General features: G+C 41.2%; 1 protein-coding gene across 3 annotated transcripts in view; it reads right to left on the bottom strand.

Annotated features, from left to right (window-relative positions):
* PBX3 (PBX homeobox 3) overlaps positions 1 to 14,316 on the bottom strand; it is a 157,652-nt gene extending 143,336 nt beyond the window's left edge. Inside the window, exons 1-2 of one of the 3 annotated variants that reach the window (XM_074974207.1) lie at positions 14,282 to 14,316; positions 12,026 to 12,099 (exon numbers count right to left, since the gene is read on the bottom strand). In XM_074974207.1, the coding sequence (XP_074830308.1) occupies positions 12,026 to 12,074 (49 nt within the window). In that variant the 5' untranslated portion in view covers positions 12,075 to 12,099; positions 14,282 to 14,316. Of the gene's footprint in view, positions 1 to 12,025; positions 12,100 to 13,185; positions 14,214 to 14,281 lie in introns of those variants that run through there. The other 2 variants (XM_074974205.1, XM_074974209.1) reach the window with 2 other exon arrangements.
* Positions 14,317 to 16,940: the final 2,624 nt, after the last annotated feature.

Here is a 16,940-nt window from a genome sequence, read left to right as displayed (position 1 = left end):
CCAACCCTACCGGACTCGTTTCAAAAGCCCCATTTTTTAGTTCTCATGAGAAAAAAAATGAAGTATTTTGTGATATACATAAGTGCATTATTTATATAAATTAGGGACTAAAAGTATATTCCTGTCATTTAATCGTCTCATGCTACATTATTTGGAACTGAAAAAGAAATACCCTTCCCAAGGCCATTCTGATTTTCAGTTATCTAATAAGTTAACATTCAGCACACTTAAAAACAGGGGCTTTTTTTGTGAAGAGGAGGGTGGGTGAGGATTGCGGTGGTGTTTTTTTAAAGTAGGGAACTTGTTTATATTTTTGCAAGTTTCCAGAGCCCACTAAACAGAAAGACACTAAATACAGGCGGGGTGTCGACTTTTATCTCCAACCCAATGCAATGACATCACGTCATTACACACGCACCACAGTGCTACCCACTCCTTTCCAAAATATTAGAGATTTCAAAGTTACGTAACAATCATGGTGATTAAACAGCAGCTGTTATGATAATCAGTCAGTAACAGGAAATTGATTTGTTTAGTGCTAGCAACTACAATATTATTAGACTCTGAGTATAGTGAAAGGAAGAAATATTTCCTTTATTGAACACAAAATGCCATAAATTTAAGTAAACCAAAATTAGTTCATGTAATACACTGACATCCAAGTATTTATGTATATAGAGCCTATCATTTAATTTTCAGACATTCAATTTCTATACTTGGTCATAGTCAAAAGGTCAAGAACCAACAAGTCAATAAGTTCCCAAGGATCATATTGATATCACGTCACTGCCCCAACAAATGGAGAGGAAGTAAGAAATAATTCTCAGCAACTCACTGAGGGTGAAATTTACCCCAGTGCAGCAGGCTCACTCACACAAGGCCTATGTCAGAGGTTCTCAAACTGGGGGGTTGGGACCCCTCAGGGGTTGCGAGGTTATTACATGGGGGTTCACGAGCTGTCAGCCTCCACCGCAAACCCCGCTTTGCCTCCAGCATTTATAATGGTGTTAAATATATAAAAAAGTGTTTTTAATTGATATGGGGGGGGGGGGGTCGCACTCAGAGGCTTGCTATGTGAAAGTGGTCACCAGTACAAAAATTTGAGAACCACTGGCCTATGCACTAGTTGAGCCTTTAACACTGGACTTAACGGTGCCAAAGGACTTGTATGGGTTCACTGCACGGGGGCAAATTTCACTTAACAGCCAAATCCTTCTCACCCTGAACTCTTGACAAAACTCACATTGACTTCTGAGGGGTAAGGATTTCACCCTTAGGGCACTACCTGCAGTCACTACCAAAACCAAAACCTGAGACATTCTGCTTTAAAAAAAAAATAAAAGAGAGAGAGAGAGAGAGATTGCAACAAAGGGAAAAAAGAAGAGGTAGAAAAACGGATAGTTCCTACTCTATTTGAATAACAAGTGAAAACTAAAAATACTTCCAGTGCATGTTATTACCAACTGTATCACTGGGTTTTATAGTGACAGGACTGCGCTATAATTTTTGAGAAAACCTCAGCATAAAGCTCCATAAACCCAACCACTCCTGTAATGTATCACCTTATCTAGTGCACAATCATTTCCACAACTTTTCATGTTAGTATAATTTGTTCAAAAATGGTAATAAATATATCCTTGAAGTCAAATAAGAATCATTGCACAATCTAGTGTAACTTGTTATTACTAGTGACAGTCATTCCTGCAACCGGCATCTAACTTATAAGAAAATACACAAACATCTCAGTGTTATTTAGTGCAATTACAAATATTCACTAAAAGCATGAAAAGCTTCTTTAATCAATAAACATTTGTAATCAGTGCTTTAAATATCCTGCCAGTTGTGTAATGGTATCTGTGAACATTCACCAGCAAAGTAAAACACCCAATCATTGTCTATTGTGGACAATGTTTTTTTTGTTTTAAATCATTAAATAAAAATAAATATAAAATCAGGACCCTGTTTTCATTCTGCTACAGCACTGATTCAGAATAATATCATCCCCAATTAACATACAGAAAAGCAAATCCGCTAAGGAAAGCTTAATCTAGTTAGCCTTCAATAGGTGGGACATCATTTAGGAATACTATAATTTAAGTAATAATGGCCACTAGAAAGTGATTTGATTGCTATTTCCTATATTTCTTCATATATAACACATCATAGCAATTTTAATGATACTTACCATCTGCATAACATTTTACAACTTCAACATATAGTACAAACATTTGTTGATCAATCTTCACAAGGATCCTCAATAGGAAAATAATATCCCCATTTTATAGATGGGTCAGCTGAGACACAAACAGTGAAACCCTGCCCCACTGAAGTCAGTGGCAAAACTTCCATTAACTTAACTTCAGTGGGAACAAGATTAGGCTTCAAATGATTAAAATCCATAACTTTCAAGCTCCCAGTCCTGTATACTCTATATAGTAGATTACACTGCCTTTCAGTGCCCCATAGTCTGCGTTATTAAGGATATAGTTAAGATAAGCCTGTTAATGTGTTCATTATTTAGCATTTTTATTCAAGAGGTTGTAACGTGAAAGTGAACGTTTGCTGATTCTTGGCACATTAGGTTACTTCTTATGAGAAAATTTGGTTTTGTGGTTTCAGAAGCTATTCGGTTTCCCATCTAACTCCAAAATGGTTTCATTTTGTTAATGAAAGTTTTCAGGCTGTGAATTTCTAATGAAGATTTATTTGTTCAAGTAGTTCAGACAGTGGTGGGGATTAAAAATAACCAATTATTTCATTTACAAAAGCAGTTAATGGGCCAATATGGTAACCACATTTCACAAAAAATGTAATAAGGATTCTTAATCAATAGAGAGAGGTCTTTATTCTCCCCTCTATGGGCATGCTTGTACCTACTATTTATATTACTGGAAGTTACACATGAGCACAGACACTGTGGTGTGCATGCCAGTTGCAATGACCTGATAATCTATATGGCTCTGAAGAAGTCACTATGGTTTATTGTGTCTTATGTTATGATGTTAAAAATTCCCCAGTAGTGTTAGAAATCAGCTGCCAGAACTATGGAGCCCCACACTGGGGCTTCTTTTTTAATTACTGGGGCTCATCACAAGCATGATCATTCTAAAACTACCCCCTGATTGGCTTTAAGATAATGATCTATGAAGGAGATGTGTACAGTGGAGACATACAAACCCTCATATCCTACAAGCAATCAGGGAGAGGGCCAGAGATATTTAAAAAAATTTCATTGTCCTGCATTACTTCTGTTATATGTTTGTACATTTCCATAAGGGGAAACTGAACAACACAACTATATTTATATATATATAGATGCATCCGATGAAGTGAGCTGTAGCTCACGAAAGCTTATGCTCAAATAAATTGGTTAGTTTCTAAGATGCCACAAGTCCTCCTTTTCTTTTTGCGAACTATATTTAAGAGACACCAGAGTCTGAATTAAAGCCACAAGAGCCAGGAAATTTTGAGCTAAATCAGAGACTCTCTTTGACTCATCCCACAGTGCCATAATACTGCAGGGGTCTCAGCACAGTTATCTTACGACTCATATATACTCTAATAAATAGGTTCAATGGGTTGAGTTAAGGGCAGAGTTTAAGCATTAACTCAGAATTTCCTTGCTTTTATGGATTTAAGTCAACCCCTTAATGTTACTTCAAATATAGTTTTCTGGCAGTTGAATAAAATCTATGGCCAGTGTTACAACTTCTTCCTTCCCAAATGATCCCAAATATATCTCCAGTTTACATAAGACATAATGGAACACCCTACAACTGAGTTGGATGATAAAAGCTCAAGGCCTGATTCCCCAGGTATCCACACCTACCGCTGACTTCAGCTGTTCAGCACCTCTGAAATCAGGCCTTTGTTGTGCTAAAACTGGCAAGAACATCAGCCCAGTAATAGTTAGCACTGATCAGAGTTTACAATGCAAAGTTGTAAGGTATACCTGAAATAATGCCACAAAAATCAGATGACACAAAGAATTTGAATACTTTTCTTTTGTTAAGGTACAGTAACTGAGAATACAATGAAATTCTTCATGTTCAGTAGCTCCCATTAGATCAATTAATATTCAAAGAAAGCCTTTAACATGAAGTTTAAATAATCATAGAAAGAGAAAAAGAATCACCAATGTTCTAGAAGCTTCTCTAGACCTTTCAATCAATTTTATTTATATGCAAAACCAAGAGAAACTCAGAAAAAACAAAGCTCCTCCTGATGCTAAAGCTCTCAATTTACTGACAGGCAAATGGCTTCATGCTGCCACTTAATCTCATTTCTTGCATAATGCCCTCTAATTAGCATATCAAAGTGAATTAATACTTCTAGGGCATTAGCAATGGGAAAATCTGCTCCAGGCTTCACAATAGCAGTTAAGCAAGAGCCAAGAAATCCTCAAAAACACCACAAACCACTTTGCATTGCAAAACTGTTCAATTTATTTATCCTCTCTCTCTAAACACTTTTACCGCACACTGTTTTACTACTGTTCACCAAACAAAACGATAATTGCCAAAGTTACCAGCATCTGTAATGTCTGTTTAGAATCTTAATTTAGATTATGTAGTAGAAGATCTCTAGATATTTTCATTTGCTCTGTCATATATGTACACATATACTGCAAAATAGTTACTCTTTTCCGTTTTTTTAAATTCAGAGTAATATTATTTAATCCATTTTTGTACCTACAATAAATAAATAAAAATCAAATCATACTTGAAAAGCCACCTGCTGGACAATGCAGACTAAGAGATTAGCTTTAAAGTTGATGCATAACATAAATATAACAAGAGGTTTTGACCTGTAAACACATGGTAGAGAAAATCCCAAAATGATTGATTTGTAGTATTATATGACCCATGTTATTCAATGGATTCTGATATTGGTACAGCAATTTCACATGACTGTGTAACTTGAAATAGGATTTCTCTTTAAAAACAGAATTTAAATAAAAAACACTAAGATGAAATAAGAAAAATAAATTTATATACTTCTATGCAAAATGTCCTTTGTTTCAGCTCTCTTTAGCAACAAATATGCACTGCAACAGCTGCTGCATTAAATCATTATTTTTTATTTAAAAAAAATCAGTCTAGTTTCAATAACAGATTATTTAGCTTGTAAAATATGTGTTATAATTTATAACCAAAGACTGAAGAGATCAGAAACTTCATAATCTCTGAACTAATTTATCACTCATCTCCAGAAGATTCTGTAAAAATTGGGCTACAAAGGAAATAAAAAAACCAGAAAGCAACTCCAAAACAAACAAAATAAAAAACAAACAAGTAAGCATAATCTAAACCTTTGGATAGATCGTAAGTGCTCATGTAAGGCTAGTAACAAGATGAGGAAGAAAATGTCAAGTTCAGTGGTGTTTGCTATGTTTCTATTTACAGCTTATAAACAATAAGAATAAAGTTTCGGAATTCACACGTTAAAATACTACAGCTATTTAGCTAGCATTTTCCCCCTTTCTAAAGAATATGCATAGCCCCTACTGAAAAATATAAATAGTATTCAAGCACAGAGCTTCGTTTCCCTTCATATGTAACTCCCTTGTTTACTTAGGTTGTAAAGATAACAGTGGAATAGCTCTAATGTCCAGCTGAAAAGCGTAATTCATCAGTTTGGTTGATGTACTACTCTAACTTTATAAAAGCAGGAACTATAGGAGCTGACACAAACTTTAATAATTTATATTAAATATTGATGTGAATTATTTACTCCATTCATACTTAAAGACATGAATTGCCTACCAGAGAAAAGCAAATGTGACAAAAGGTCAACATGATGGTGAAAAAAGGCAGGCTGTGTCAGGCATGTGTTATCTGAACCATGCTGATCACCTTGATAAGCGAATAGCATTAAACATGACTGCTGAGAAAACAAACAAAGCATTCTTCTCATGGTGTCAATTCACAGAATACAAACAGCTACATCTAATTCCATCAATTATACAAGAAAAGAAAAACTCAAGTCCCTATTTATTTTAACTAGTTAGTATACGAACTTATTATTTGTTCTTATTTTACTTAAAAATATTCATGTGACACTCACAGAACCGTAAAACAGTTTAAAAAATTCAGAATAAATATAAGCTAAACAATCTCGCTTTATCGCATTATATATTAATAATATATATTGCATGTGTATTTAAACCTTTTATTACATTTGAAGCAATTTCATATTTTAATTCTGCATATACTTGTCTAAGGTAGATTGCAATATACATTAATGTTTCACACAAATTAATATTTAAATTGAATCAGGATAGCATAATATCCAAATCATGGAAGTGTGTATCTTTCACTGAAAGCTGAACAAACCTGGTTGACAAATCTATTAAATTTGTAAAATACGGGATGGCCTTGGATGGCTCGGATCACTATCTACTATTATATTTATTTATACCAAATCAAAAATAAATTTAAATTACTGTGATGATAAAATAAACCTGGTGGTAGCTCACAATCATTTTAAAATATTTACAAATGTGCAAGTTTGTTTAATATTCAAGAACAAAATGAAACCCTCCAAAAATGAGGCAGAAAATAAAAGAATTACGTGCTCGTACTGAGTTAGTATTGAAAAATAGGTCTAATTTTATCTTGGGGGGGGAGGGGAGATGGTCTGGAAACAGATCCTTGTAATCAAGTGAAAGCTTGTATGTTATTTAAATATATGAAGGAGCTCTAAAATGGCTTGGTGTAAAGGTAGTATGCAGTAACAAGTCCTCTAAAACAAAAGGTCAGATGTGTGTGTGTGGGGGGGGAACTCACAAGAACCATTCTTTTTCTTGGCCAAAATAAATAAATTAGATAGATAAATACATACATACATAAATCTCACACTGGCTAAAGAACCACCATGGAAATGGCACTTTGTCTCTATGTAGGTTTGGAACGGATGACAAAATGGCAACGAGATACTTAATTCAATTTAATTTTTACTAGTAGAACATTTATGAGGCGAAGTGATACCACTACCATTCAGGTGGTGTAAGTGGCGTAACATACTATTGGATGTGATGAATTGGAATATGTTTAATCATAAATACTTTTAAAATATATCATTTAAGAATTCTGTGATGTTTTAGTTGATTGTTCCTTAAAATTCTGAATATTAAAAAGAAACAATCCCACATGGCAAGAAAGATGTAGATTTTTACTCCACATTGTTCACTTGCTAATCTAGTCGAAGGAAATTACAGATGATCCTCCAGAGCCTGATGAGGGCACAGGAGGACTGCATAGCCTATTTTTTAAAAAATATCTCCATTGAATAACGTCGCAATTTTAAAAATAGCGAACAGAGACATCATAACAATGTTACTATACCGCTCCACATTTCTCTCTGAACTTTTCATTAGGGATTGTTTTATTTTATTAAAAATGATTGGCATTATAGGATAGTTTTCAAATACTGCAAAGTTAAAATGAATTGAATGTAAGAAAGCAACCTTGCAGTTCAGTTAAAAAGATCCAGATTGAGGGAGGGGTTGATATTTTCAAATTCTTACTGCAAGAGGGAGAAAATATGAGGCCTTTCCAAGGCTGGTTAGATAATGGCCACTTTGGTTGATATACTGTGAAATCCTTAGAGGTGTTCCTGAAAACCGCCAAAGAACTGGGCCATGTAAGAGTTTTGCTGTGGAGTGAGGGCATGAGATAGCCCTTTAATCATCAGAATGGCGATGGATGGCTAGTTACAGTTGTAGCAATAAAAATAAAGGTTTCAGCTTACATGGCGAATAGCAAGAAATTAATCTCATTGTTAACTTCGCTATTCATCTGTTTTCCATATCTAAAAATCTTTTCATCCTCTGCAACAAAACTCTGCATGAAGGCAGAACATTTTTAATCATCATTTTTTCCCCTCTCTCTTTAGACATAAAAAAATAGTTCAACCAGCCCAACCAGCCAAGCAGGCCTTTCTCTTCCCCTGCGGACACCTCCTGCAGTCGAGAAGTTCATTAAGTTTTATGATCTTCCCAAGTCAGTCCTGCTTATAAGCCTCAGAAAGGCCACAAATCTGGCAAACCATCAGGTATGCCATTAGGCATTACTAGTAAATGAATGCTATTTAGGGTTTGTGGTGACAGTAAATTACGGTTTGGTTGGCAGCTGTCATTGTTTGGATTTTTTTTAACATAAGTTTTAAAAACAACATAAAAAGGCAAGAGACTATGATGGTACAGATCATCTACCAGTACAGCGCAATAATATGGAATTCCACTGGGAAATAACTGCAATTCCCTAACCATTTTTAAGAACATCAGAATGAATATATTTCAGTTATATTTACATATGTAAATATAGTACTTCAGGTATAGAAATTTACTAAAGTGTAAAAATAATCAGATTCTGAATCTAAGCTTTTCTTAACAGTAAACAGTGTACATACAAAACGACATACATACATCAGACTATGATATCGATAGGAGGACAGAAAGATTGATACAAAGGTATGCAACAGATGTGACTCCAGATTCTGAAGTGACATCTATTAGAACAGATACAGATAAAAATGTAACACAACGCAGCCACTAGACAGACCTATTTTTCTTATCTTCCTATTTTACTAGAGGAGCTTCAGTAAAACTTTGGGGCTCAATTTTCTTTGTATTAATTAAATAAATAAGTGGCAGTTAGTCATCTTTATGAAAACCTGCTACCCGGTGGCTGCCTTTAGGAACGCACATACCAGTATATGTTTATTTGTTTGTTTGTTTGTTTTAAAGTTGATTTATACAGAACACAGTATTTTTTAAAATGTAAAAATAAATGTCAGATTAGATTTTGTAATTAATTACTTTGAACATGATAAATATCTCAGAAAAAAAACCTCTTCAGCTACCTACTTCTAAATAAGGCAGAGTGAAAAATCTTTAATAAACATAATGCATCTACTAACCCTTGAGAAAATGTATTTTGATATCTACAGGCATCTGATATGGTTAATTCACCTGAAACTGGGGGTTCCCCTAAACATTCTCTTTCTACCAATCTAGCAAAGTCCTCACTAGCTATGCTGAACAATAATAATCCACCAGCAAAGTATTAAAAATGAATGCAATTAAATATAAAAAGGTCTGCACAGTTGCATTTCTTAATTCCTTATTTTTGAAAAGACTTGACTGAAATTACACTTCATGCAAAGGCTAGATTCTTTCTGTCTCCTTAAACTAGGTAGAGATAAACCATGACAGTAATTTCCATTACTAACACCAAGGTAAACTTTTCCTCAGATTATAAATAATTAAGTATTGAGGCACAATCCAATTGCATCTTGATTAAATTATTTTGAGCAAAGGGCAGTGAAGACCAATGGGGGAGAACCCCTACTTTAATTGCATCCCAAACTGTTTAACCTACAAATTCGGAACTGTTTGGCAATGAGTATTTACACTTTTTTCTCATTGAAACAGATCAGAGAAAATATGCTAGAAATTTCTTTCATATTTTCTTTGCTTTGGTAACACTTACTAATGTCTATACAGTCATTTAATCTCAACTGGGAGATCCTGAGTGAATATGCCCCTATGGGAACAGTTTGGAGGGGGGTGGATTTACCTCCATCAATCACTCAGTGCATAATCCTATCCTTTCCCAGTTGCTGGGGCTGGCAGGATCTCGCCTTTGGCCAGACGGACGCCTTCACTCTTTGTTGGCTCTTAGCTATTTTACAAAAGAGATAACTTGCAAACTTGGCTCCACAAGTCAAGACACAAAAGCAAGATCTCAATTTACAAATTATCACTGAAATCCCCAGAAACATCTGAAATCACAAAATCTCTTCCCTTGTCAGTTTCCTTCTCGCTTCTGAAACAGCAATGGCCTTACCAAGCACCCACTGCCAGTAATCCCTGTTTCTGAAAAGACTTGTTTTTAATTCTCAACTCACCTCTGACATGTGGTTGACTATACTTTCCTTTCAAAGCAGTGAGGCTAAGCCCTGTGCAAATAAGTGATCGCAGGACCTACGCCTTCTTAATTGAAATCTGCCTGCTGCAAAATGTCTAAACATCAAAGGCAGGTTGCTTGGTTAGCTCTGGAGCTGGCTGGGCAAAAAGTTTAGAAAAAGACAAGAAAACAAATATGAACCAAAAGGAGGGGTGGGGGTTAACTGTGATCAAGGCACAAAGGGTGTATGTGTGTGGCGTAGAGAGGGGGGAAATCATTCCCTTATCCAGAGCAATATAATGCAATATAAAGCAGAATCAATCTTAATATTCACAACACAGTCAATACCCCAGTGCTTAGCTGTCAGCAGAAACTGAAGTGGAGTCCTGATAGCAAGGAAACCTTTGGACATGAATTTACTGAAAACTATGTACTTTTAGGTTTCTTAGTTAAGACTGACTGTGATTTAATGTTTGATGTCTTATTCTGTAGTCATATGTAATTTTTTTTATCTTCAGACTGCAATTGAGAACTATAATTTTCAAGAGCAACTAAAACGCTAGTATACAGATTTTTTAAAAAAAGTTAGTCAGGCCTTAATAATGCTCTTGCTTCTCATAATATTACATACAATACTTTTCAAAATCCTCCCCTCTAAAAAGCGATTAATTTTTCTCCAGTCAGTGGGGTCAAAGAACATACCCACAAGCTGCTATAAAGTTTAAATGTGTCTTAACAAAATTAATTTGTCAACGCTTTTGGGAAGAAAAATTCTGGTGTTTAAGATATTATTGCACCAAAAAAATATTAAGACTTTGCTGTGCTCCCTACAGACAAATATTGGCAGAAAGCATTCTACAACTTTTACACTCTTAACTTCACTCCCTACAGTCTAGGTGCTAATGCTATCCTCAGCATCAACAGCATTTTTGTTCTGTTTTCTCTGAAAATGTGGCGCATCCAGACAGAATTGTATATTTAGACATGTTACTGCTTACAAAAAGTTTACTGCTCCTTTAACATGTTCGGTATTATATGAAGAAATAATTTTTGTAGAGCACATATATATGATTAATGTTTGTACAACTCTTGAAAGATGAAAAGTGCTATTTACATGGTAAGTGTTATTGTTATAAAAGAAATATTCTGTATCTAGGTTGAACCCCTAATGCACTTTTAACCTGAATGTGTAGAACAAGTTCAAGAACTAGAATTCTAAATAATACACTGTCAAAATGGGCATTACATTTTGTTACCACAGTTACCTGAAATGCTCTTTTCAAAATCTTATTTGTAAGATATAGAACAACTGTAAATATATAAAAGTATATGCTACTAACTTGCTTCTACCCTTTTTTTATTCCATATAATTGAAACACATTTTTTAGAAAACTTCAGGGGTGTTTTTTGCTGTAATTTTTTGTCTACAGATATATGGATATGAATAGCAATATCTACAGACAGAAATACTCATGTACATATATAACCCTCACAAGGTAAATGTACATAAAAATAAATGTATTATATACAACAGTGTATATCCGTATGTATGTGAACATGTGTGGACACATTTATACACACACATCCTTTAGCATTTCTTAAGACTACAGTTAATTTCCTACATAATGTACTAGTTTGAATCTGTCATCCGAATGTGTCCAACAACATATTTAAGGTGGCCCGAGTCAAGCAGAAAGTTGCCGGCTATGTTGTTCCCTTGCTCTCTACTCTGCATTGCAATTGGCTTCTCCAATCTCACATTGCTCCTTTAAGAAATTGACATACAAACAAGGCAGAGAGAGCCTGGTTGCTCGGTGTTACTTCCCTGATTGCAGCCAGAGGGGGAATTTACTCTGTGGACGGTGACACACGATCATTTTCATCTACATTTCATTTTACATCGGGATTATGAATTGTAAAATTTGCTCCAGATTTATTACATTCTCCCGCTCCCCTCCCCTCCCAAGATCAGAAGCAGGAAAGGAGGCAATGATCAAAGATGGCTGCGGTGCCTAAAGCAGCTCCCAGGCTCGCAGAATCTAAGCTTCGAGAAGTATTGCAATGTTTACCTATTTGGAGTTCGATTTAAAGCCACGTTACTCCTGGGCTCTTACCTGTTTTCTCTTTGATTTCACACAGGACACTGAACAGAGCAGGCTTCATTCTGTGGCAGTTCAGTGCATGCTTTCTGAAAAACAGGAAAGAACAAATGTATTAACAAAAGCTATTTGATAATATGGCGTCTTTCCACAGTAAAATGATTTAATTGTGACTCTGCATTTTACTGTTCATATATTCCATGCAAAGTAATAGGAAGTAAAGTTAATTACAAGTGACAAGGAATCTTTGGCTACAGCTTTTGGCTGCGACTGGGGGAGGTGCATATTTGCCCTGTAGGCTACCAGGCAACATAATCATATTGTGTGAAAAGTAGCAAACATTAACAAGAAATGTGAGGATATTTAAATTCAAGGACAAGAGGAGCAAACAAAAGGGAGTTTCAAATGCCTTCTCTCGTTTATCCCCAAGGCAGGGACTTGGTGACAAGTAAAAGATCCAGGTAGCCCCAGCCTGCCTGCCACTTGCAGACTTGTGACACTCATAGAAGTTTGGTTTTAAAGCCATGTTTAAATGGTTTCTTTTCATCTGTTTATTTTAAAGTCAAATTAGCTTTATGTAAATTCCCCGGTATACTAAGTGTATAAATCAAAGCCTGTCTCGAGTACTTTCCATTCCTCTACATTAGAACTGATTTGTTAAAGGGGAGAACTTCCAGAGTTCATATTCTTTGTTTTGTATTTACTGTGATTTCAAAACATTGAGGGTTTTCTCCCTGAAGCAATATCTTGTCACCTTTGTAATTCATCTGCCACCACTTCAGGGGCAGGAGAGAAGGAAAGAAAAAAGTTACACTTCTTAACAAGAAATCAAAGTCTCGCGAAGAACAAATATTGCGGGATGGTGATTTTTAAATGAGTGTCAGCCAGATAGTGTCTAAAGACATGGAAATGAAAATGGGAATGTATGAGCAACAGCCTTCTACGCATAGGTGTAAATCAAATGGAACAGAAAAAAAATGGTACAAGCATCACATATTTATATTTTACAAATAATTAATAGCAACTTTGATTTTGCCTTTGCTGCTTGAAATTTCTCCTACAGTATTAAGTTGCTCTAATTGTGAGACGCCTGGTCTCTGCAGAGGAGCAGGAGGGAGAGAAACAAAAACCACACACACACACAAAAAGACAAGGTTTAATTAGACGAAACCAACTTTGCTTGTGCCTCATCCAGGCTTTGGTCAGTGATGGTCATGATCTGATGGAGGATGTCTCCGATGTCCTGCTTTCTGCCGTCGCCGTCTGCCCCTTCATGTCCATGGGGAGGAGGCAGAGCCATCCCCCCCTGCACCGAGTGGCCAGCCAGGTTCACACCGGCCAGAGTCTGCAACATCCTGGACTGATCATCCATACCTCCTACCGCAGCCCAATCAATGCACTTTCAGAGATAGCAGCAGGAGAAACGGCAAAAACAGCCTCACAATCAGAGGAAGGAGGTTTGTGCTTAGAAAAGAAAATGCAAATAAATCTCTGGCTCTTGTAGTCAATTTCAGTTCCTGTTTGTTGTTATTTTGCTCTCGCAAATTAAAAAAATAAATAAATCAGTATTTAGTATTTCACCGGATCTCAGTTGTTTATTCCACTCTCTTCTTTCCAGTGCAGTAAATCACTCGCTTCTTTAGTTACAATCTTCTTTCATCATAATAATATTTGTGGCTTAAATAAATGAGTTGATGAGGTTTCTGCAATTCTCTCTCTCGTACAATCTTCCTCCAAAGCTTTTTTTCTTTCTCTCTTCCTCTTTTTTATTTTTATTGTTTTTTGTCTTTCCTCCACTTGTCCAAAAAAAAAAAAATCTTCTTCGTAAAAAAAGGCAAATAAAAAAAAACACAAAAAACTTGCTTTCAAATCCTTAAAAAGTTAAGAGGGTGGCAAACAGCAAAAACCACAACAAACCAAGCAAACACCCCCATCCCCAAATTGCAACATTAAAAAAAGCCCACGAAAACACAAACACAGATGAAAAAAATTAATTGCCCTCCCCCCCAAAAAAATAACAAATGATCCCAAGTCTGTACAATGGGGGCAAAATTGCAGCTATCAAAAGTTTGAACTTGTGCAAAGAAAAGAGCGGAAATAAAGGGGAAAGAACTGTAAAAAAATTAATTACACACTCTCTGCAAAGCAATGTGCAAAAATATCAGCCAGCTGGAATTTATGAGCCCAGCAGCCCAGTGACTGTGTGTGTTTTATGTTGTTTGATGGCCGCTTTGGTGAGGGATTGACAGTCTGCCAATGCCACTCACTCACCCTGCAGACGTGTCACCCTGTGAAGGAGGAGAGAGGCAGAGAGAGAGCGCGAGCGAGGGGACGTGGGAGCCAAGCGGAGCCACGCCCCCTGCCCTCCCCTTCCCCCTCCCCTTCGGAGAGACGGGGGAGCGAGGCTGAGCGCTCCCCCTGCTGCTCCTGAGAGAGACCTGGGCGCCTCGCCGGAGCCACGCCCACTCCCGCCCGCGCGCCTCCTGGAAAGAGGGACCCGAGAACCCTGGCGGAGACCACGCCCCTCTGCTCCCCTCCTCACTAGCCTCTCCCACCCACAGCCCCCCTCCCTGCTTCTCTGCTCCCCCCGACCCCCCACCCCGCCCAGGGTGCTGTCCCTCCCAGCCCTCCCCACACTGACCCTCTCCCACCCCTCCCAGGGTCCTGCCACCCCCACACTGACCCTGCCTCCCACCCCAGTGTCCTGTCACCCCCCAACCACCACACTGACCCACTCTCCTGCCCCTGCCAGTGTCCTGTCACCCCCACACTGACCCACTCTCCTACCCCTGCCCGTGTCCTGTCACCCCCAACACTGACCCTGCCTCCCACCCCAGTGTCCTGTCACCCCCCAGCCCCCACACTGACCCACTCTCCTACCCCTCCCAGTGTCCTGCCACCCCCAACACTGACCCTGCCTCCCACCCCAGTGTCCTGTCACCTCCCAGCCCCCACACTGACCCACTCTCCTACCCCTCCCAGTGTACTGCCACCCCCAACACTGACCCTGCCTCCCACCCCAGTGTCCTGTCACCCCCCAGTCCCCACACTGACCCACTCTCCTACCCCTGCCAGTGTCCTGTCACCCCCACACTGACCCTGCCTCCCCTCCTTCCAGGGTCCTGTCACCCCCCAGCCCTCACACAGACCCACTCTCCTACCCCTCCCAGTGTCCTGCCACCCCCACACTGACCCTGCCTCCCACCCCAGTGTCCTGTCACCCCCCAGCCCCCACACTGACCCACTCTCCTACCCCTCCCAGTGTCCTGTCACCCCCACACTGACCCTCCCTCCCCTCCTCCCAGTGTCCTGTCACCCCCCCAGCCCTCACACAGACCCACTCTCCTACCCCTCCCAGTGTCCTGCCACCCCCACACTGACCCTGCCTCCCACCCCAGTGTCCTGTCACCCCCAACACTGACCCTCCCTGCCCTCCTCCCAGTGTCCTGTCTCCTCCCCCAGGTCCCCCCACAGACCATCCATCCCTCCCACCCCTCCCAGTGTCCTGTCACCCCAGAGCCCCTGACCCTCCCTCCCACTGTCCTGTCTCCTCCCCCAGCCTTCCCCACACTAACCCCTCCCACCGTCCCGTCACCCCCCCACAGACCATCTCTCCTACCCCTCCCAGTGTCCTGTCACCCTCCAGCCCACCCACACTGACCCTCCCTCCCAGTGTGTCACCCCCCACAGATCCTCCCTCCCACCCCTCCCAGTGTCCTGTCACCCCCAGCCCCTCCACCGATCCTCCCTCCAGTCCCTCCCCCATGTCCTGTCACCTCCCCCACACTGACCATCCTTCCTTCCCCGCACAGAGACCTGACCCTCCTCCCACAGGTACCTCCCCACAGTATCATCTCCCTCCCCTCTTCCCCCCCAAGGTTCCCAACCCCAGATTCCCCCCCCCCATCACGCTCTTCCCTCTAGGTCCCACCCCCCCTCAGGTAAATCCCACCCAGTGCTCACCACGCCCCTTTCCAAACGCCCCGCCCCTAATCAGGCTGCAGGCCCCGCCCTTTGGGCGTGGCCTCCGTCGCGGCATCCGCTCTCTCTGGTCTCCTGCTGGGCAGGTCCAACTGAAGCCTCCCCCAGGAGTCACCCTGCAGCGCAGCCGGAACCCGAGCCGCTCCGAGCACTCGGAGGGTGGGGCCTTTCCAACAAGCTGCGAATTCGCTGCCCAATCAGAGCAGGACTGAGAGAGCACACTGCCAATCAGAACGCGCGGGGCGGGGCCCAATCCGCCGTGCTCTGGAGCCCTGCCCCTTCCCTGCGAAACTTGGGATTGGAGTGTTCGAACAGTCACGTGGCACGGGGCGAAGGGCGCTGCTGTCCCGCCCTCTTTGTTACTATGGCAACAGTTGAGCGGTGGGGGGGGGTCTCGCTACTTTCTATCACCACCTCAGCTGCCCGCTGGCCTTGCTGCGAGGGAGTTGCCTGCTCCCCCTCGCCCCCCGTCCTCGGGGCTCGGGCCCGTGGGGTGCCCGGCTCCCCCCCGCCCCCGGGGCTCGGGCCCGTGGGGTGCCCGGCTCCCCCCAGCCTCCCCGTCCTCGGGGCTCGGGCCCGTGGGGTGCCCGGCTCCCCCCCGCCCCCCCGTCCTCGGGGCTCGGGCCCGTGGGGTGCCCGGCTCTCCCCCGCCCCCCCGTCCTCGGGGCTCGGGCCCGTGGGGTGCCCGGCTCCCCCCCGCCCCCCCGTCCTCGGGGCTCGGGCCCGTGGGGTGCCCGGCTCTCCCCCGCCCCCCCGTCCTCGGGGCTCGGGCCCGTGGGGTGCCCGGCTCCCCCCAGCCTCCCCGTCCTCGGGGCTCGGGCCCGTGGGGTGCCCGGCTCCCCCCCGCCCCCCCGTCCTCGGGGCTCGGGCCCGTGGGGTGCCCGGCTCCCCCCAGCCTCCCCGTCCTCGGGGCTCGGGCCCGTGGGGTGCCCGGCTCCCCCCCGCCCCC

Source organism: Natator depressus, chromosome 16 (genome assembly GCF_965152275.1).
Source record: "Natator depressus isolate rNatDep1 chromosome 16, rNatDep2.hap1, whole genome shotgun sequence".
In the NCBI taxonomy this organism is placed as follows: Eukaryota; Metazoa; Chordata; order Testudines; family Cheloniidae; genus Natator; species Natator depressus.
Note: the sequence above shows the minus strand (reverse complement) of the source record. Positions and strands in the feature narration are given on the sequence as shown.